The following is a 22,336-nucleotide window of genomic DNA, read 5'->3' as shown; positions in this document are numbered from 1 at the left end:
TCAGCTTCAGGGAGGTTTCCCCTCTTGGAATTCAGTCCACATCCTGGCCCAGCTTCCAACAAGCATACCCCCCCCCCCCCCATTTTATCAGAGAACCTGCCGTCCAGTCTGAAAGTCCAAGTCCTATGACCTGATGGCATGACTAGTGCCACCTCCCCCTTTCTTCATTCAACCCCATAAAAGACAGAAACACAGCAATATTTTATGAGTGTAAGAGAGCAATAATGCAAGCTAATTACTGCAAGTTTCAAAAAGAGCCGTGACTAGATTTTATAGACAGGAAAAACTAACCAAGTCACAGTCTGGAAAGAAACAATCAAGTTTTGTATAAAATTATACTATTGTGGTAATTAAGAACCTCAACCCACCTCTCCAGTCAGTCATATTGATGATAAACAAGGAGGTCAAAAATGAAATATCATTCAGGTATTAGCCTGCAGAATGCATTAAATCAGGGACCATGTTTTAATGAGGCCATTTAATTGTTTAAGCACTGAGCTGTGGTGGCCCTTACAAAGGCTGGGCCCATGCCAGGTTCAATGCTCCTCTCTGCTGGATTTCTCAATGTTACCAAGGGAAGTGGGGTGCACCAGGGCCAAGTATTTCCCCACAGTGGCAAAGGAGAATCACACCTTTGCTATGGGCCAGCATCCCATAGCAATGGGCCCAGTGGCACTGAGTTCCTGGATCAGCTTGTCAATCTCATTCCACATGTTCTCAGTTCACTGAATCTAAACACAATCACAGCTAGCAGCTTGGTCACACTCTCACCTGAGTCACAAGGTTCCGGGTTCAAGTCGCACTTCATGACCTGAGCATTCTAGTGCAGTACAGAGGGAATGCTGCACTATTGGAGGTGCAGTCTTTTAGAGGAGACGTTAACCTGAGGCTCTGTCTGCCTTCTCATTGCATTATTTTGAAGATTGTCCTGGCCAATATTTATCCCTCGATCAACATCACAAAACAGATTATCTGGTCTTTATTACATTGCAATTTGCGGGAGTGTGTTGTGTACAAATTGCATCCAAGGGTACTGAGGGAAGTGAAAGTGGAAATTGCAGAGGCACTAGTGATAATCTTGCAGTCTTCCTTAGACACAGGGGAGGTGCCAGGGTACTGGAGAATTGCGAATATTACACCCTTGTTCAAAAAGGGGCGCAAGAAAGCTGACAACTGGGGACCTCAGTAACAAGGAAGCTTCTGGATACTATAGTTCAGGATAAAATCAACAGTCACTTAGACAAGTGCAGGATACTTAAGGAAACTTGTTGGAATTTTGAGGTGGTAACAGAGAAGGTTGATAAGGGAGCCATTACAGTGTTGATGCAGTGTATATGGATTTTCAAAAGACATTTGATACAGTGCCACACAACAGACTTGAGCAAAATTCTAGATCATGGAATAAAAGGGAAAGTAGACACTTGGATAAGAAATTGGCTGAGTGACAGGAAACAGCAGTGATAAATGGTTGTTTTTCAGATTGGAGGAAGGTTTGTAGTGGAGTTCACCAGAGGAAAGTGTTGGAACCCTTGCTTATCCAGATATATATTAATGACCTACACTTTAGTATTCAGGGCATGATTTCAAAATTTGCAGATGACACGAAGATTGAAAACATTGTCAACTGACGAGGATAGTCTTGAACTTCAAAAAGACACAGGCATATTGGTGGATTGGGCAGACAAATGGCAGATGATGTTTAATGCAGAGAAGTGTGAGGTGATCCATTTTGGCAGGAGGAATATGGTGAGACAGTATAAAATAAAGGGACGGACTCTAAAGGGGTTGCAGGAACAGAGGGACCTCGGTGTGTATGTACATAGGTCATTGAAGATGGCAGGGCATGTTGAGAGGGCAGTTAATAAAGCATATAGTATTCTGGGCTTTATTAAAAGGGGCATTGAGTACAAGAGTAAGGAGGTCATATTGAACTTATATGAAACACTAGTTTGGCCTCATCTGGAGTATGCTTCCAGTTCTGGGCACCATACTAGAGGATGGATGTGAAGGCATTGGAGAGAGTACAGAGGAGATTCACAAAAATGATTCCAGGGATAAGAAACTGTAGCTATGAGGATAGATTGGAAAGGTTGGGACTGTTTTCCGTGGAGAAAGAAAGGCTGAGAGGAGACTTGATAGAAGTATTCAAGATCCTGAGGGATATGGACAGGATAAATAGTGAGAAACTGTTACCACTCAAGAGAACACATTCAAAATAATTGGCAAAAGTAGTAAATGTGAAATGAGGAAAAAAATTTTCACCCAAAGGGTGATTGGAGTCAGGAACAAACTTCCTGAATGGGTGGTGGAGGCAGGTTCGATCAAGGTATTCAAAAGGGAATTGGATTGTACCTGAAAAGAGAGAATGTGCAAGGTTATGGGATAAGGCAAGGGAGTGGGACTAGCTGAAATGTTCTTTCAGAGAGCCAGTGCAGACCCGATAAGCCGCTTGGCCTCTTTCTGCACTGTAATGGCTCTGAGGTTATGTCTCCAGTATCACTGCAGCAGTGTCACTACACTACAAAAGTACTACATTGGCTACAAAGTGCTTTGAGCTGTTTGGTCATTGTGAAAAGCTCTAAATACAAGTTTTTCTTTTCATTCAAGAAAGGAGATAGAAAACAGGAAACTATAGGGGTCTGACATCAATAATAGGGAAAATGCTAGTATCTATTATGTAGATGGTGAGAGAGCTCTTCGAAAAACATATGATTAGGCAACATCAACATAGATTTATGAAAGGGAAACTGTGTTCGACAATCTATTGAGTTTTTGAGGTTGTAACTAACAGGATAGGGTAAGGGGGAAACCAGTGAATGTGAAATATTGGATTTTAAAAAGCATTTGATATCAGGTATCAGACAAGAAGAAGTTATTACACAAAATTAGAGCTCTAGGACCAAAACCAAAATATTAACATGGACTGAGGACTGACTCTCAGGCAGAAAACAGAGTAGGAATAAGCAGGCCATTTTCAGGTTGGCAGGTTCTATCTAGTGGGGTATCACAAAGATCAGTGCTTAGCTCTCTGCTATTTACAATCTATGACAATGGCATAACAATATTATAACAATGACATCGACGAGGGGACTGAGTATATTGTATCCAAGATTGCTGACAATACAAAGTTACGTGGGAAAGTAATTGTGAGAAGGACGCAGAAAGGCCACCAAGAGATGGAGACAGGTTAATTGAATGGGCAAGAACAAGGCAGGTGGAAGTGCAAAGTTATCTACTTTATAGGAAAATAGAAAAACAGAATATTTTTGAATGGAATGACCGGGAATGTTGGTATTCAGAGAGACCTGGGTGTCCTTGTACATGAAGCAAAGTTAACGTGCAGGTACAGCAAGCAATTAGAGAGGAAAATGGTATGCTAACCTTTATTAAAAATGGATTGAAGTAAAAAGAGTGAACAAGTCTTACTGCAATTGTTTAGGGCCTTAGTGAGACCACATCTGGAGTAGTGTGTGCAGTTTTAGCCTCCTTACCCAAGGAAGGATATGCTAGCCTTGGAATGAATGCAGCGAAGGTTCACTAGACTGATTCTTTGTTTGAGGGAATGGTCTTTAAGGAGAGACTGAGTACACTTGGACTATATTCCCTGAAACTTAAGATGAGGAGAGGCGATCTCATTGAAGCATATGAAAATAAAATGGGATCGATAGGGTAGATCCTGGAAAGACGTTTCCCCTGATTGTAACTCCTGGCTCTAGACTCCCCAATCACAGAATGAGATGACTGAGGAGAAACCTCCTCATTCAGAACGTTGTGGAACTTTGGAATTGTCTATCCTGGAGAGCTGTGAATGCTCAATTGTTGAACATATTCAAGACAGAGACTGCTAGAATTTTTGGATACTAAGGTGATAAGAGATATGGGGATAGTATGGGGAGGTGGCATTGAGGTAGATCAGCTGTGATCTTACTAAATGGTGGTGCAGGCTTGAAGGAACAAATGGGCCCCCTCCTGCTCCTATTTCTTCTGCTTTTATTGCAGTATTGAGTGCAAGTCTGCAATGGTTTTGCTAAACACATTTTGCTCAATGACTCCTGAGTAGGAAATGAATTCAAAGACGTCCTGGAGCAATGTTTCTTCCCTTCATGTAGTGTCTAATGGCTGGATTTGCAATTGACAGTGCAGGAGTTTGTCTAAATCCACTACAAGCCATCAGCTTCAAAGATCCACATATTGTGCATTACTAGGTGAGCAAAGAATGAACACAGCTGGGAACGGGGGTTGATGCTTAACAGTGATGTAAAATTTCATCAGGTTGTCCTCTCAATGGTCTATACTCAAAAACAATTCTCTTTTGGGTGTTTCTGCACAGCATGGACGTCATTTGGTGATTGAATATTTTCCACTCAATGAATCTTGCTCCATGGTTAGACACTCATCCTATAGTTCCACAAGAACTTGGCATTAGACTCCACAGCACTTCCACAACTTCCAAGATTTTGGAATTAACATTTCCACACTATGATTATCAACCAAACTTTATAACCTTATGTGAAACATCATTGTATAGAATCCATCCATACTTCAGTTTCTTTAATACAGGAAATGTGGAACAGCAAAAGCTGTACAGATTGGGCAGTAAAAGTGAAAGGAGTGCCAAAATTCCAAGAGGAATTGATATTTTAGAAAAAATTCTATATGGAGTCACGTCAACATTTTAGCACCGACAATATACTGACTGCTTCACCCAAGATAAGCTTGCAGGAATCAAACTTGCATACTTCTAATCCAATTTTGTCAGGGATACGCCTGCAATAAAAGTGGCATAGCTGTAACAAGATGGAGCCTTACACAGAAAATCTTCGAGTTGGGCACTGGACTAGTAATTAGAATTGACACTGGCCAGTCTTTCAATCAAAAATAGCCCAATTTCTATAGATTGTTCCCCACTCAGGCAACGGCTATCTCCTGTAGCACGCAGAAGGCAATGAGTTGCAAAGCATGTTCCATATTCACTACTCCATCAGGTGACAGTAACTATGTAAAGTTCTTGCACAACAATCTGTATTGCAATGTGAACAAAATGTGGTAGTGTTCAAAAAACAGATACATTCACCTGCGAACATTTGTTTGGGTAATAGGAGATCCCATTTGGATTCATTGTGGAACGTTATTCTGTGCTGCACACTGTTTCATATTCTTCCCCAGTCCGCCCAATACACAAAAGGTGCAAACACTTACACATTGGCACAGTTCACAAATGAGGAAAGCTCCGATTGTGGCTTCTTCATGATTATCCTGAATGTCCACGTTTATGACATGCACTGACTGGAATGTCTCCTGTTCCCTCGAGTTCAGATCTGGGAAATCATAACATGGGGCATCAACAAACCACGTTTCACAAGCAGCTAGGTCAAAGGGTTGGCGAACACAAGGGATGACCTTTTTACCTTCAAGCACCTGATCGTATACTCGCTCCTCACAGGTCACTATCAGATCAAACTGGTCTTTGCAGGTCTGGAAACGCTCCGGTCGAGATTTTATCCTCTTGTTTCTGTCCAACATGTGGAGAATTCCGTTCTGTGTATATCTGCACTGAGGTCAAGGAACTTAATGTACACAAGGCATTAACTATAAACTTCCACTTGCCTGGATGAGTGTAGCTCCAACAACACAAGCTAGACGCCATCCAGGACAAAGTAGCCTGCTTGATTGGCAGCCCATCCAGTACCTTCAACATTCACTCCCTCGACCAAGGTACATTGGCAGCAATGAGTAAAATGTACAAGATGCACTGCAGCAGCTCACCAAGATTCTTTCGACTGCACTTTCCAAACCTGCAACCAAAGGACAAGGGCAGCAGCTGCATGGAAACACTACCACCTTCAAGTTCCCCTCCAAGTCACACGCCATCCTGACTTGGAACTATAATCACCGTTCTTTCACTGTTGCCGAGTCAAAATCCTGGAACTCCCTCCCTAACAACACTGTGGGTGTACCTACACCACATGGACTGCAGCGCTTGAAGGCGGCAGCTCGCCACCACCCTCTCAAGGGCAATTAAGGATGGGCAATAAACACTGACCTAGCTAGCAACAACACATCCTGTGAAAGAATTTTTAAAAAAGATTTGTATTTGCCATAACCAATGCTTGTATGCTAGACCCAGTTTATAGATTGAAGTCAAGCCAACCTCATCAATTTACATCTTCAAATCACAACTCTGGGCTGAATAAAGAGACAGAAATTCCTACAAGTTGGCCTGATGCAGGCTCCTAATTTGCTTGTTGCCCCTTATATACATAAATATATATATTTTTGTTCATGTACTGTGGGTGTCGCTGGCTAGGCCAGCATTTATTGCTCATCCCTAATTGCCCCAAGATGGTGGTGGTGGTGAGCCGCCATCTTGAACCACTGCAGTCCATGTGGTTTGATACACTCTCAGGGCTGTTAAGGAGGAAGTTCCAGGATTTTGATCTAGTGAAAGTGAAGGAACCAATCTATTGCAGGAGCATCTCACAAAAGTAATAAATGGTTTTGTTCAAGAGTCTTGAGGATAAATTATAAACCTGTACAGCTTATGGCACTGGTAACTTATTGGCACCAACAATAATGGAGTACTTTGGCCCAAAAGCATTGACAGCAATGAATTGCATTTTCTCGGTGTAATCATCCACCACTATGACATTTGAAGTTTAGGCAGTGAAGAAGTTCCTGAGAGGGAAAATTGTTTTCTAACCCCAAAGTTTTACATTAAAAGAAAATTAATCCTATTTAAACTAAAAGCAACATTTTGTACAACCAAAACTTCTGCCCCAGTTTTCAAGCTGCAACACTCAAATCTGTCATCACAAACAGCAACAACACAGCCTGGCATGCTGCAATCAGATGGGTTACAGCATGGACAGCCTGATGGTTTGATTACTGCTATGGACAGGGTTTTATGAAACCCACCAAGCTAAATTATCACTAGTACTCTGTAATACAGAAGCACACCAGCAGTTACTTAGAATGATGTGCTTCATTTGGTATTGAGCTAGAAGGTTAGTCAGATGGTCATAAAATTACAGGCTAGATCTCTCCCCCACAGCTGCACATACGAAAGGTTTCAGTTTGTAAGTATTGCGATTTCTATTGAGATTTAATTTCTCCTCTAAAGTCCTCTAATGAAGTTTATCTGGCAGAGGGAATATCCTATTAACCATCACATATACTGGATATCTGCCATATAACTGACAAAGGTTTCGATCCAAAAACCCAAGTGCTTGAATCAGTTGCAAAACCATGGCACCACTAAGAACCGTTAAGGTAAAGGAGAACATGCAACTTTATGGGGAGAAACTACATATTTTAACTGTTTTAAATAGCTTGTAGACTGAGTGAGTGAGGTGGTCAGGTTTTAAGATGTGACACACTGGTGATCAGCTCGCTAACACAGTAAGCCATGAAGATAGCAGCCTGAAAATTCAGCTGAAAAGATACAAACACTACTCATGTCAAAATAACTCACCCATCTCACCAGGATCTGCTCTGTTTAATCACGGGAGGAGAGACCTGATGGCTGACATATCTTCTCAGTGTATGGTTACACACAGAAACCAAAGATAAATTTAAACTTTTGAAATATTTTAGAATGGGAACTGCTGTCCAGCTTTTAAGGTTTCTTTAGGATGGTCAGTTATAAGTCATCAGGAATTTGAATTCCAGGAAACTCCGTGCTAGCAATCCTACAAAATGAGATTCTGGAAAGGTGGCCATTAAGATAAAATTGACAGTTCATCTCAATCATAAATATAAAAAGGGTTTTCATGAGCAAATTTTGGCAGGGTTATGCTGAATTTGTGCAAAATAGTCTCTCCAACACAGGTTTGAACTCACGGAATTCTGACAATCTGGACCAATGGTCCAACCATTTGGAGACAGGAAACACTGGCTCATGAACACCACTACTGAGGATAGGCTTCCCAGATACCTCCAGGTGAGTAAGTACATGCCCCAACATCACTCAAAAGCAACGATGGGGCAGCTTAAATTCAAGTTGTGTGTCTCACGAGATGAACAACCAAAATTAACATGGGTTAGCAGCTCTGTCAATCAATTAGACATTAAAATATGTTGGATTTAAATTCTAATTAGCTACTGTGCTTTGGCTGCCCCAGAATGTGTACACGTCCGACCCCAGTAGAGATAAGCAAATTGCTTTAGCCTGGTTGATTCTTCAATGTAGTCACTCCCACAGAATGCTACCAATTCAGGTTTCTCTTTATACAAATGATTGGTTAAATTGTTTGTGGTTATCTTGTTCAGTAATTAGCTTTTAAATTCCTTACAACTTAACACTGGAACTAAATGGTACCAGAATTGCCATTAAAAGTTCATACATTTTAATTTGCTGCAATTTTCTCTGAAATAATGAGAAATCTGGATTCTGACTCTTGCATTCTGATACAATGAGAGACAGCAATTGTCAGCTCCAGATGGAGATAAAGAACTGGTATGTAAAATAACATCACCTTTCATAGCTTCAGGGTGCTTTGCAGCAAATGTATTATTTGTGCAGAGTTGTCATCTTTGTAATGTAGGGAAACTTGACAGCCAATAACTTGTTAGTGCTGGCCAAACAGACACATGCATTGTGCTAAAGAGTTAGGAGGTAAGTTCACACCAATATCCATCTCCTGCTCACAAATTCTGCCTCAGCTGGAATGCTGAGGCATGTAGTACTGACGATCAGCCAGCCCCACAGGGCGTTAGGATAGAATGATGTAGAGTACACTACCTAGCATGCAGTCATGTCCAATCAGATAGTTAGAAGTTATTATAAAAGCAAAACACTGCGGATGCTGGAAATCCAAAACAAAAACAAAAATACCTGGAAAAACTCAGCAGGTCTGGCAGCATCTGCGGAGAGGAACACAGTTAACGTTTCGAGTCCGTATGACTCTTCAACAGAAGTTCTTGTTCACCTGTCACTTCAGGTAGCCTTAATGCATGACATTGTTTAGAGGGAAGAAGGACTTGTTCAGGAACTGTGTAACTGAATCACACCAGTGAGGGCCAAGTTTGACTCATGCTGAGTTAACAGATCTAAAATATGCAGAAATACCACAATTGGTCTCTGCATCCTTGCACTTTTTTTTTTTTGGGGGGGGGGGGGGGGGGGGGGGGGGGGGGGGAGGTGGTGGGGGTGAACAGCACTGGGAGTAGAGAGAATAGACCAGATTCTTACACGCAATTTCCACCCAGCAATTTTTTCTAAACTAGAAAGCTTGCAGACTGGGCTATGTCTGGTCAGGCTCATTTGTCTTTCACTCCAACTAAACATCCTTTCGACAGTTACTACTCAGAGCCATGGGAAGAATGGCACTAGGTCAGATACAGATGGGCAAGCAGTAAAGGCAGAAACTGACCTAATAACAGTCAGTGCTTTCAGAAGAGGCAAAGAGAAAACACAGGATAAAAAAAGGTTAAGACGAAAGACCAGAGTGAAGGGTTTGTACTAGGGTAGGTCAGGAACAACAGGCAGATCATCTGTAGTTGATCAAACAGCAGGCATCACATTGGTAAAAAAGCTCTTCTGGAGTAACGGTGAGGGGGTGGGGGGGCAGGGGTGGGGCTGCAGGAGGTAGGGTGGAAACAAGATGAAGATCAAAACTTACATTCTTGTGAACTAAGCAGTTTGGCAATTTGAGGCAAGGTTAGACTGAAACCTGTGTTAGTGCTGAATGGACAGTGTGAAGTAGTAATTGCATTTATAGTGCGTAGTTAGTGTGCAGTACATTTATACTACTTGACTTTCACAACCTCAAGATCTTACCTCATTCCTTCTCCTGGGTCCGAGTACAGGTAAAATTAACTAGTTACTAATGGACGAGGCAGAACCGTGAAACTGAGAGAAATTCAGTGATGTCTGGAAATGTTAATACAGAGCAAAACAAAAACAGACACCAACTCAGAATATGATTATAATGAAACCGCCAAAACATTCTGCTGAGTACAGAAAGATTTATTTTAAACATACAAGTCACTGCAGACTTTTACATCAACATTCTGAAAGTTATATGATTAAACCAGCCTAGATTAATTCACCATTTATATCCACAATTATCCTGACTGCTTACATTTCACTACTTAAACACATACCTGTTCCCAGCACTGAATGTCAGGGCACATCACTGCTCCATTCTCTCTCATTGGAATATCTGATGACTAATTCTGGCTTTTCATCTTAAGTGCGCCAAATATGGACAATTTGCTCGCTGGTGTCCCCAGGCAGAACTTCATGTCCGAGATCTAACTTTTCAAACATCAAAACATTTTGCCCTTCAAGATATGTTCATTTTAATAATGGAAATGCAGAGTAGGCTGAGGTTAGGGAGACATCCAAATACAAAAAACTGTGCATTTAAAGCATGGGTTCGTGGATCAGTTTGTCACAATGTTAAGAAAACATCCTTCCCTACTCCAACATACCCCCACTTCCTGAAACTCAAGTACAACACAACGTTGACCAATAGCTGAGCATTTGGAGTAGGAACTGGAGTGGGAGAAAGAAAGAGTTTGCTTTTTACAGATTGGAAAAACTCTGCACCACAGTCAAAATCCTCACTAGGCATTCAAGCAACTTGTAAAACTGTATCTGCTTGAATAACGATTGACTGCATGCTAGTGTTGACTACCAAGCACCCAGGTTTCATTTAGTAAAATAAAAGCAAAATACTGTGGATGCTGGAAATCTGAAATAAAAACAAAGTGCTGGAAATATTCAGATCTGGCAGCATCTGTGGAGAGAGAGAAAGAGTTAACATTTCAAGTTAAATATGAATTTTCCAGAACTCTTTCTCTCCACAGACTTCCCATCCTGCTTTTAATCCCCTAGTGTTATCTGGTTGATTCACAAGGAGATTAGGGAGTATGCACATCTTGAGCGGAAGAAGAGAAGTCCACGAGGTGGTCATTCATGAAATTTGGAAGATTGAGTTTGAACAGTCAAATGCTCTTTTCTCATTCCAAGTCACGTGTATGCTCAGCAAGCACGCAAAAATTACAGTCCAGCCTATGTTGACTCAGCCAAATCTGCTAAGGCAACAGTTGGGTTTTTCTGCCTCAGCATGCAGTAGGGAAAACAACCCTTGCTCACCAGTTTTTTTTCCCTCATGAAGGTCCTTGGAAGTGGTTCTATTTTAATGGAGAATTTTGCTCATCTTTAATGCTTAGTTATTAATGCTCTTTCGCACCAGTTCCCGAATATGAAAGTATTGTCCATGTGCGTTAGAGTCTGACCGCACTTCAGGTACAAATGGCCTCAATCTACTGTACATCTACAATGCGGTCAACAGATTCTCACCACGTTTTACTTATTACTCAAAAGGCTATTTAAAGCTGCACTTTCTTCCATCTAATGCTTCTGCTGTGGCAAGTCGCTTCTTTTTCCTTTTCTCTTGTAGGTTCTACTGGGCCACAGTCCTCCGAATAATCTTGGTGCGAGCCTAGTCTTTCTCCGAAGCCCAGGTTTCTCGATTGGACAACTTAACCGTGCCCTCACCCAACTTCTGCATACATTTTCTATTAGGGAGTCACTAGACAGCAATCTGGACAGGAATGGGGGCACCAAATTTCCCCTCGCCCACTCCAAGAGGCCAATTTCAGTGCAGTAACCAGCACCTTTGTTGGCCTGGCTAACAGCACAAGCCAGAGCATTTTTTTGGTCTGTTTGGCTCATTCTCTGACCCAGTGTTGATGAGGCAAAGTGTAAACACATTTTAAATTCAGCTTCAGCTGAGAAGTTTGGGGATATTGCCCTTCATATCTGCACCACTTCACCAGTTATTCCAGGTGCAGTTCACTGGAGGCTTCTGGTCTAAATTTACTGCTGCACTTACAATGAAAGATCGCCTGTGCACAATCTATTATAGCCCACATGTGAAGCAGACAAAAAGAACAGCTGTCCCATTAACTGCAACTGCTTTTTCTAACAATTTGAGTACAAATGATCAGAGAACCAATTCCACTCCATAACAGGTGCAAACAACCAGAACAGAGTATGGATCTGATTATCCACATTCATTATGCAGCCTCATTACAATTTAGGTTCAAATATGGACAAAAGAGCTCAATGCCAGAGATGAGGTGAGAGTGATTGCCCTTGACATCAAGCCAGCATTTGACCGTGTTTGACATCAAGGTGCTTTAGCAAAGCGGAGGTCAATGGAAATCAAGGAGAAAACTCTCCACTAATTGGAGTCATACCTAGCACAAAGAAAGATGGTTGTGGTTGTTGAAAGTCATTCATCTCAATTCCTTGACATCACTGCAGGAGTTCCTCAGTGCAGTGTGAAGCCAACCCATCTTCAGTTGCTTCATCAATGTCCTTCCTGCCATCATAAAAGGTCAGACCAGACATGGGGATATTTGCTGATGATCACACAATTTTCATTCGCAACTCCTAAGATACTGAAGCACTCCATGTGGAAACGCAGCAAGACCTGGACAATATCTAGGCTTGGGCTGACAAGTGTCAGGCAACGACCATCTCCAACAAGAGAATCTAACCATTGTCCCATGACATTAAATGGCATTACCATTGCTGAATCCCCCACTATCAACACCCTGGGGGATAGCATTGACCAGAAACTGAACTGGACTAGCCATACAAATACTGTGACTACAAGAGGTCAGAGGCTAGGAATCCTGTGGCAAGTAACTCACCTCCTGACTCCCAAAGCCTGTCCACCACCAACAAGGCACAAGTCAGGAGTGTAATGGAATACCCTCCACTTGCCTGGGTGAGTGCAGGTTCAACAACATACAAGTAGCTCGACACCATCTAGGATAAAGCAACCCATTTAATTGGCTCCCAATCCACAAACATTCACTCCTTCCACCGCCAATGCACGGTAGCAGCAGTGTGCACCATCTACAAGATGCACTGCAGAAACTCACCAAGCCTCCTTAGACAGCACCTGCCAAACCCATGACCACTAGCTAGAAGGACAAGGGCACATGGGAACACTATCATCTGTAAGTTCCCCTCCAAGCCATTCACCATCCTGACTTAGAAATATATCACCATTCCCTCACTGTCACTGGGTCAAAATCCTGGAACTCCGTCCCTAACAGCAATTTGGGTGTACCTACACCACATGGGGATTGCAGCAGTTCAAGAAGGCAGCTCACCACCACCTTCTCAAGGGCAATTAGGGATGGGAAATAAATGCTGGCCTTGCCAGTGATGGCCACATCATGAACAAATAAAAGAAGTTCTAATAGAGGGTTGGTGTTGCATAGAATCTCAAGAATAGTATGGCACAGGAGGTCATTTGGCTTATCATATCCGTGCTGTGTCTTTCAAAGAGCTATTCACTTAGTCTGTCATCACTCCTTACCCATATTAAGTTCTTCTTTTCTCCAATTTATCAGATTCCCGTTTGAAAGCTACTATCAAACTGCTTCCACCACATCCAGCAGTGCATTCCATATCCAAACCAGTCGTTGTGTAATAAAAGTTGTCATGTCACCTCAGGCTCTTTTAGTCACAACTTTGTCATCTAGTTATCGATCCTTTGAACATTGGAAACAATTTCTCTTCATCTAAACTCTTCACAATTTTAAATACCTCCATCAAATCTCCTCTTAGGGAAAACAAACCCAGTTTCTCTAGTCTATCCACGTGACTGCAATCTCTCATTCGTGGAAACATTCTCATAAATTTCTTCAGAAACCTCTCCAAAACCTTCACATCCTCCTGATGCGTGGTGCTGAGAATTGGACACAGTACTTCAACTGGGGCCAAGCTAGTGTTTTTTGAAATAGATTTAACATAACCTACTGGCTTTTGTACTCAGCGACAATTTATAAAACCCAGGATCCCATATGGTTTATTAACTGCTCTATTAACCTGTCCTGCCACATTTGAAAATTTGTACAAACACTTGCCCCCTTTGAAATTGTACCATTTAGAATGTATTGTCTCTACTCATTCTTCCTACTGAAATACATCAGCTTCACACTTTTCTGCTTTCAATTTAATCTGCCAACTGTGCACACATTCAACCAGCTATGTTCTTTTTGAAGTCTATTACTAACATCCTCACTGTTTACTACACTTCCAAGTTTCATGTCATCTGCAGATTTCAAAATCGTGCCCTGTACCAAGTCTAAGTCATTGATGCTTGAGGAGTTAATGTAAATGTGAGTTTAGATAGCATTTTGATTGCATGTGGGCCAACAACTTGCATTTATATAGTGCCTTCAACATAAGACAACAGCCCAAGGCACTTCACAGGATTTCACAAAATTTGACCCCAAGCTGCCTAAGATCAGGGCAGATGATCAAAAGCTTGGTCAAAGAGGTAAGGACAGTTATGAAAGGATGCACAAGAGGTGGGGAGGTTTGATGCAGCAATTCCAGAGGTTAGGGCCTTGGTAGCTGAAGGCGCAGCCACCAATGATGCTCAAGAGGCCAGAACTGGAGGAACACATAACCTCGGAAGGTTGTAGGGCTGAAAGATAAGAGATAGGGAAGAACGAGGCCATGGAGGGATTTAAAAATAAGGATGAGAAATTATTTTTTTAAAAAAAGGTAAATTTTATAATCACTGCAAATAAGCCAAATGCCAAACTGCAGCCTTCCTCAGGATTTTGAAAAAAAATTTGATTCCATTAAGCTACATCTTCAACTCAACTGATTTTTTTTTTGCTTCAGAGGTGTTCCCTATCCAGAGACAGTAGATGCATTCTGGGACTTTCACATTCCTACTGTCGATTTACACATTGCAATCAAATTCCAAGTTAAATTGAAGCTGAGGTTAGAGACTTGCTCTGTTTTGTCATTAAATCCCCAAAATGCCCATACCAGTTTGTTTGCTCATCCACAAGCAACTCTTTTTGAATTCTTTCATGGGATGTGGCATTGCTGGCTAGGCCAGCAACTATTGCCCATCCCCAACTGCCTTTGAGGTGGTGGTGGTGGTGAGCTTTCTTGAACTGCTGCAGTCCATGTGGTGCAGTTACTACACCCAGAGTGCTGTTTGGAAGAGAATTCCAGGATTTTGACCAAGTGATAATGAAGGCTTGGCGATATTGTTCCAAGTCAGGATGGTATGTGGCTTGGGGGAGGACTTGCAGGTGGTGTTCCCATGTATCCGCTATCCTTGTCCTTCTAGGTGGTAGAGGTCATGGTTTGCAAGGTGCTGTCAAAGACGACTTGGTGAGTTGCTGCAGTGCACCTTGTAGATGCGGGCACTATGCATCGGTGGTGGAAGGAGTGAATGATTAAGGTGGTGGACGGAGTGCCAATCAAGCAGGCTTTGCCCTGGTGTCGAGTTTCTTGGGTGTTGTTGGAGCTGCACTCATCCAGGCAAGTGGGGAGCATTTAATCACATTCCTGACTTGTGCCTTGCAGATGGTGGACAGGCTTTGGTGAGGCAAGTTACTCATCACAGAATTCCCAGTCTCTGACCTGCTTGCTTGAAGATGGAAAATCATGATGGCAAAGTTTGTGACATACTTTTGAAGGGTGTGTATCATGGCAAGTGTACCTTGATCAGCCAGATACATATGATTCAAATTCTTCATGTTGGAGTCCACAAACCACACTACTGATGAACCCACAGCAGGTTTATTTGTCAAATATGGATTTCACAGCAATACAGACTCCCAGAACCAGGCTGATGTCAGCATCCCAATACAAAATAGAGATGGAGGTCCGGTGGGAGCTTAAACTAGTAAACTTGGTGCGAGGGTGGAAGGATGAAACAATTTAGCTTACAGCATGACTGGATCAACCACTTGGCAGTGACTTGTGCCTTAATTGAGAGAGCTGTACCAAAGACTAGTCAAGCAACAGCCTGAGAGTCACACTCACCAAAGCATACCTTACAACCAATGTCCCAGACTCCTCCAACAGCATCCCTGGCTATGTTCCACAAAAGGCAGCACAATGGTATACAGTTGGGAGGGAATGGAGCTGGGAGCTTTCAACATTTGACTCCAGACCCCTTGATTTCTCACAGCATCAGGTCAAATATGGACAAGGAAACCACCCGGCTACCACCTACCTTCCTCAGCTGATGAATCAGTATTCCTCCATGTTGAACAGCACTTGGAGGAAGCACAGAGTATCAGGTACAGAGTGTACTCTGCATGGTGGATTTCGGTGTCCATTGCCACAGTGGTTAGGTAGTACCACTACTGATCAAGCTGTCCAGAAGGGCTTGACTGCCAGCCTGGCCCCACAGCAGGTGGTGAGAAAACCAAGAGGGAAAAGCCTACCTGACCTCATCCTCTCACCAATTTGTCACAGACACAACTGTCCATTACCATATAGGTAGGAGGGACCAGCACACAGTACTTATGGAAAAGAAGTCCCATCCTCACACTGCAGACACCATCATGTTGTGTGGCACTACCACCATATTAAATAGGATAGATTCAGAACTAGCAACTCAAAACTGGGCATCCATGAGGCACAGTGGGCCAGCAACAGAACTGTATTTCACTACGATCTGTAAACTCATGGTCCAGTATATCCCTCAATACCATTACCATCAAGTCAGGGAACCAACCCTTGTTCAATGAATATGGAAAAGCATGACATGAACAGCACCAGGCACACCTAAAAAAAAAGGTGCCAACCTGGTGCAGCTACAGCACAGCACTACATGCTAAACATCAGAAACAGTGTTTTAAGACAGAGCTAAAATGATCCCACAACCAATGATCAGATCAAAGTTCTGTAGTACTGCCATATCTAGTGATGAATGATGGTGGACAATTAAACATTGGCAGGAGGTGGCTCCAGTAATACCCCCATCCTAAAATGGTGGCAGAGCCAAGCACAAGTGGAAAAGACAAGACTGAAGTATTTGCAACTTGCAACCATCTTCAGTCAGAAATGTCAAGTGGATGATTGATCTCAGACTCCTTATGAGGCCCCCACAATCACAGAAGCCAATTTTCAGCCCATTCGATTAACTTAACATGATATCAAGAAACGGCTGAGTGTATTGGATACAAATCTGGGCCCTGACAACACCTGGCTGTAGCAAAGACTTATGCTTCAAAACTAGCTGCATTTCTACTCAAGCTGTTGTATTACAGCTAAAATACCGGCATCTACTCGTGCCCAGCTATGTCCCATCCACAAAAAGCAAAAATCCAATTCGGCTACTCTCAATCAGCAAAGTGATTCAAGGTGCCGTCAACAGTGCTGCCAAGCAGCATTTTCACCAATAACCTGCCCACCAATGCGGAGTTTGGGTTCCACTAGGACCCATCAATCAAGAGCTTATTGCAGGTTTGTTCCAAGCCAAGGAGCTGAATTCCAGAGGCAAGATGAGAGTGTCTGCCCTTGACATCCAAGCAGCATTTGATTGAATGTAGCATCAAGAAACCCTAGTTAAATTTAAGTCAATGGGAATCAGGGTAAAATTCTCCACTGGCTCGAGTCATATCTAGCACAAGATGGTTGTAGTTGCTGGAAGGAATCTTCTCAGGCCCTGGACTTTAATCTCTGGAGCAAAAGGATGATTGAGAAGGTGTAAATTAATAGAACTGTTCAAAATTCTGAATAAGTTTTGACACATTGTTTCCATTGAAATGCCAAGAAACAGCATAAACTAAGGAATGGTACCAGAAGCTTAAATGGGAGGTCAAAAGGATTTTCTTTCTATTTAAAGGATTATTAGAAGACTGAGTGTGTCAGAAATGTCCACTGAAGCTGAGTCAACCATAGCACTTCAGGAAACTTGGGGAATAGTTACAAAATCACAGTAGGGAAATGAAATTAGAGTAGCTGTTCCACAATGAAGCCAACACTGGCACAGATTCGACAGGTCAACTCACCACCTCTGTGCTGAAATGTTTATGCTCCTATAAATGAGTTAGAGTAAATCAGTGCATGCCTATAAGATCCACACACTACAAAAAGACTACAACCTACAACAGCAAAGCTTCTTTTTAGATGCTGCTTCAGATTACAGACACCTCAACTTCCTAAGCTACATTAGCTAACTGGAATCCTGCCTGAACAAGTCACTAGAAACAGCATACAGCTTCCAAAAAAAAAACAGATCTGTGCAAAATACAACTGGAACACAAACTGCCAGGAAAACAACTCAACTGTCTGCTTTAAACCCACCCACACTCTGTCCTGTGTAGCTATAAGGGCAGCTGGTTCAAGTCAGTCAGCTCTAAGGTTGCTCCTGAAAAGCAGATTTCAACTATTCTGGAATACACTGACACATGCCTGAAACCCAGCAAATATGAAATGCCTTGAAACCATTTGTTTTACGTTCAAAAGATACACAATTCTGACTGCCACAGAAAAAGACTGACATTTACATCTCATCTTTAATACTGTAAACTTCCTAGGAAAAACAGTGTTGAGCTGAGGTTAGGAATGGTGACAATAGCATGGTTGAAAATAAGGATGTTGGTGATCACCCTGTGCTGAGGACAAGGCAGAAACTGGACTAGTAGTACTGGTGATACAGTACAAAAACAAAAACAGAATTACCTGGAAAAACTCAGCAGGTCTGGCAACATTGGCGGAGAAGAAAAGAGTTGACGTTTCGAGTCCTCATGACCCTTCGACAGAACTTGAGTTCGAGTCCAAGAAAGAGTTGAAATATAAGCTGGTTTAAGGTGTGTGTGTGGGGGGCAGAGAGAGAGAGAGGTGGAGTGGGGGTGTGGTTGTAGGGACAAACAAGCAGTGATAGAAGCAGATCATCAAAAGATGTCAACAACAATAATACAAAAGAACACATAGGTGTTAAAGTTAAAGTTGGTGATATTATCTAAACGAATGTGCTAATTAAGAATGGATGGTAGGCACTCAAGGTATAGCTCTAGTGGGGGTGGGGAGAGCATAAAAGATGTAAAAAAAATAAATAAATAAATAATTTTTCTTTTTTTTCACATTCGTTTTAGATAATATCACCAACTTTAACATTAACACCTATGTGTTCTTTTGTATTATTGTTGTTGACATCTTTTGATGATCTGCTTCTATCACTGCTTGTTTGTCCCTACAACCACACCCCCACTCCACCTCTCTCTCTGCCCCCCACACACACACCTTAAACCAGCTTATATTTCAACTCTTTCTTGGACTCGAACTCAAGTTCTGTCGAAGGGTCATGAGGACTCGAAACGTCAACTCTTTTCTTCTCCGCCGATGCTGTCAGACCTGCTGAGTTTTTCCAGGTAATTCTGTTTTTGTTTTTGTTTTGGATTTCCAGCATCCGCAGTTTTTTTGTTTTTATATCTGATGATACAGTAATAGTTTTGAAGGAAAAGGGGATCATTGAGCTAAATTCCAGGACCTCTTGGAATAAGAGGGCATTCGACTGTGGATAAGGAAACCCAGTTAATGAAGTAAATTGGGCCCATTTATCTACACTTACGTCACATTAAACACTATACGGTATCTCAAATTGTTAAAAGAACAAAAATATCTTCAGAACAGAATGTGACCAGTTCCTCCCACTTCCAAGAGGGGTTTGCTATCCTGTGGTTCAATGAACTGCTTTCAGTTGTTAATTGTTACCCGAAATTAATTTTCTTACTTTCAATCTCAGTTTGGTTCTGTGCATCTTTCAGCCACATGCATTCTCTCTCTCTCGTCTTCAAATAAAAATCCCTTTGTACAACTTAGAGAGACTAGATGACAGAGCTAAGAGTTTTGAGTTTCATAACCCTATTCTTCAAAATAGTTTCTAATTTTATTAAGAGCTGAAAAATTCTTCAAAAGCAAATGGAAAGACCGCTCAAATTTTCAGACACAATTTCCATCAATAGGAATTGAAAAATTAAAAAAGTGTTTCACACAGCTTTGGGACAACTAAAAAAACCCAAGGATGAGCCAAGATAGTGGAGTGTTAATCAGGAGGACTTGACCCAAAAGACAACCTACAAGATTCACTCAACCTATCAAAGCAGAACAACTTGTTCTGTGGGCGTCAAGACAAAGTTGGTTAAATTGAACTTCCTGAATCAGCCTTTGATTGTCAGATAGATACAGTGAAATATTTGTAATTCAGGATACAAATAGAATCTCCACATACTTGAGTCTGGAAAGAGTTTTTCGAAAGACTGCTGCAAACTTATGGATCAGATAGGGAGACCAGAGTGGGGTAGTTTTCAGTTAATTTATATTGCCTTAATATTCACAATTCATAGCTTTCTCTTGAAATGAAGCCAGAGGTGTTGCTGATAATTCTGTCAGTATCATTTGCATTATAGGTATGAAGTGTGGAACTTAAAGTCCAGTCATTCTACTGAGAGCGGCTGTACTTTGCAACGTGACTTTAGTCAGCCTGGCAATGCTGGCAATTAAATTAGCAGTTTGACAAAAGCCTCGCTTGTGGGATGCTAGCAGTCGCCCCAACACGATCCTTCACACTTCATCAGGAACATAACTTGTAAAGCAAAACCAGCAAATCTTCAGCTTATATGTATTTTAGCACTCAGATTTCTGTACAGAGGCTGGTGTAGGAAGTGTTACTTTCTGAATTTAGGAGTCATGGAAGCAAGTCTAAAATTCTGCCGAAGGACTCATGCTGCCAAATGATAGCTGCGAATATCAACCGTGAAAAACAGATCACTGTCGAGGACATTGTTTTAGAAACTGCACTGCATCTTGTTTGTAGAAAGCAAGAGACATTGGGATAGCACAAGGGGACAATGAGGAGGGAAAACAATGTGACCTGTTTTAAAGATTACAATAGGTTTAGCGTTAAAGAAATTTCAGAGATCTGTGGCAAATTGTGTCAACAGTAGGCATAAATATGCAATTGTTTTAACTTGTAGTAGTCAAAGAGAATGAAAGACAATGTAGTAGTCTACGCCCTGCATAACATCACTTCACAACAGCTGCTGCAGCATGAAAATGAACATTCATAAAACCTTTAAAAAATTACACATGTCTCTGCATGACCCATTTGTCAGCTTAGGCCCATTTCCATTAGCAGCAGGCGGTTGCTAGGAGATTGTCTAGTGGATCATTTAAGGACATTTTAAACAGGAACTTGCCCATGGCATAAATTGAAGACCAATAACAATTGCAGAAGCTCAGTGTATTGAAGGGAATGCCGCTGAACAAAATTAATACCCAGTATCAGAGTATACTGGGTGAAGTTAAAGTTTAAGTGAAATACAGTACAGCTGATTTAATTCTGCTTCATTTTAAATTACAACTTGAGCTCAGGGGGCAAAAGATAATTTCCAAATTCTTCATGCAATGTTGCCATTTTGTGCTTGTAACCATTTTAATGAAACCCTGTCCTATCATTCAGTAAATTACCCAATTCAGAAAGCAACAAATTTATCTGCAATTTTAAAATAAGAACTTGATATAGATATAGACCAGCTGCTATAAAACAAGTTCAGAAAAGTGACAAATTGCGATATTGCAATCCATTTGTCAACTTCAGATGATGGCTGACAGGCAAAAGCACCACTCAACACAACACCTCATCACACTAAAAGCACCAATTTCAATTTCTGGTCTGTACTGAATGGACTAATCTCAGCTGGGGGCTACAATTGCCCTCCATGCTGGGGCTGGAAGGGGCCAGACGAGGTTGAAGGAGAGAAAGAAATGTGGGTAGGGTTGGTACAAAATATTTACACTGGTTGAAAATATAAGTTTAAGATTTGAGAATTACTGGTTATGGTTCAGAACTAGTCTTTATGCTATGCTCTATAGAAATCACAAATCCAATGCTAGAAAGTTATTGAGATTGGGATACAAATATTGGGCTGCAGCACAAATTGGCAACTGTGATTTCTCTTAACTAAGCCTCAGCTTTCTGGGAACACACATTCATAACAATGAAAGAACTTTAACTGAACAGCCACAATCACTGTACGTGGATAGGGAATTTGGGAATGGTACAGTCATTGGATGGCATGAGTGGGATCTGAAAAGAACATGCACACAGAAAAGGGAATAGATTACAGGCTGGGGCATTCAAAAGTAGAGATGTAGGAGGGGGGCGCTGAACAGATACCATCAGGTATCGAGTTTGCCTGCGGCTGTGTATAATATTGTCACTTGTAAGTTAGGAGGTTGTGATTCAAGTCCCATTTCAGAAGCCAGGATACAATTTAAACTGACACTCCAGTGCAATGCTGAGGAAACACTGCATCATCAGAGATGAAGTCTTGTGGATGAGACATTATATCTTCTGAGATGCCCAAAAAATATCCCACTGCTCTATTTTGAAGAGGGATTTACTTCCCTTGTGTACGGCCCAATATTTATCCCTTCAAAATCAGTAAGAGAGCTCATCTGTAGAAGCTTGCTGTGTGCAAACTTTCTACTGCATTTCCTACTTTACAACAGTGCCTACACATCAAAATTATTTCACTG

At 41.7% G+C, this 22,336-nt stretch overlaps 1 protein-coding gene across 1 annotated transcript in view; it reads right to left on the bottom strand.

Annotated features, from left to right (window-relative positions):
- Nucleotides 1-22,336, bottom strand: part of ssu72 (SSU72 homolog, RNA polymerase II CTD phosphatase) — a 103,557-nt gene that overhangs the window by 702 nt on the left and 80,519 nt on the right. Inside the window, exons 3-4 of the mRNA XM_041205777.1 lie at nt 5,409-5,548; nt 5,200-5,318 (exon numbers count right to left, since the gene is read on the bottom strand). Of these exons, the coding sequence (XP_041061711.1) occupies nt 5,200-5,318; nt 5,409-5,548 (259 nt within the window). The remainder of the gene's footprint in view (nt 1-5,199; nt 5,319-5,408; nt 5,549-22,336) is intronic.

This window comes from Carcharodon carcharias, chromosome 15 (genome assembly GCF_017639515.1).
Source record: "Carcharodon carcharias isolate sCarCar2 chromosome 15, sCarCar2.pri, whole genome shotgun sequence".
Lineage (NCBI taxonomy): Eukaryota > Metazoa > Chordata > Chondrichthyes > Lamniformes > Lamnidae > Carcharodon > Carcharodon carcharias.
This window is presented reverse-complemented; position numbering and strand designations above follow the sequence as displayed.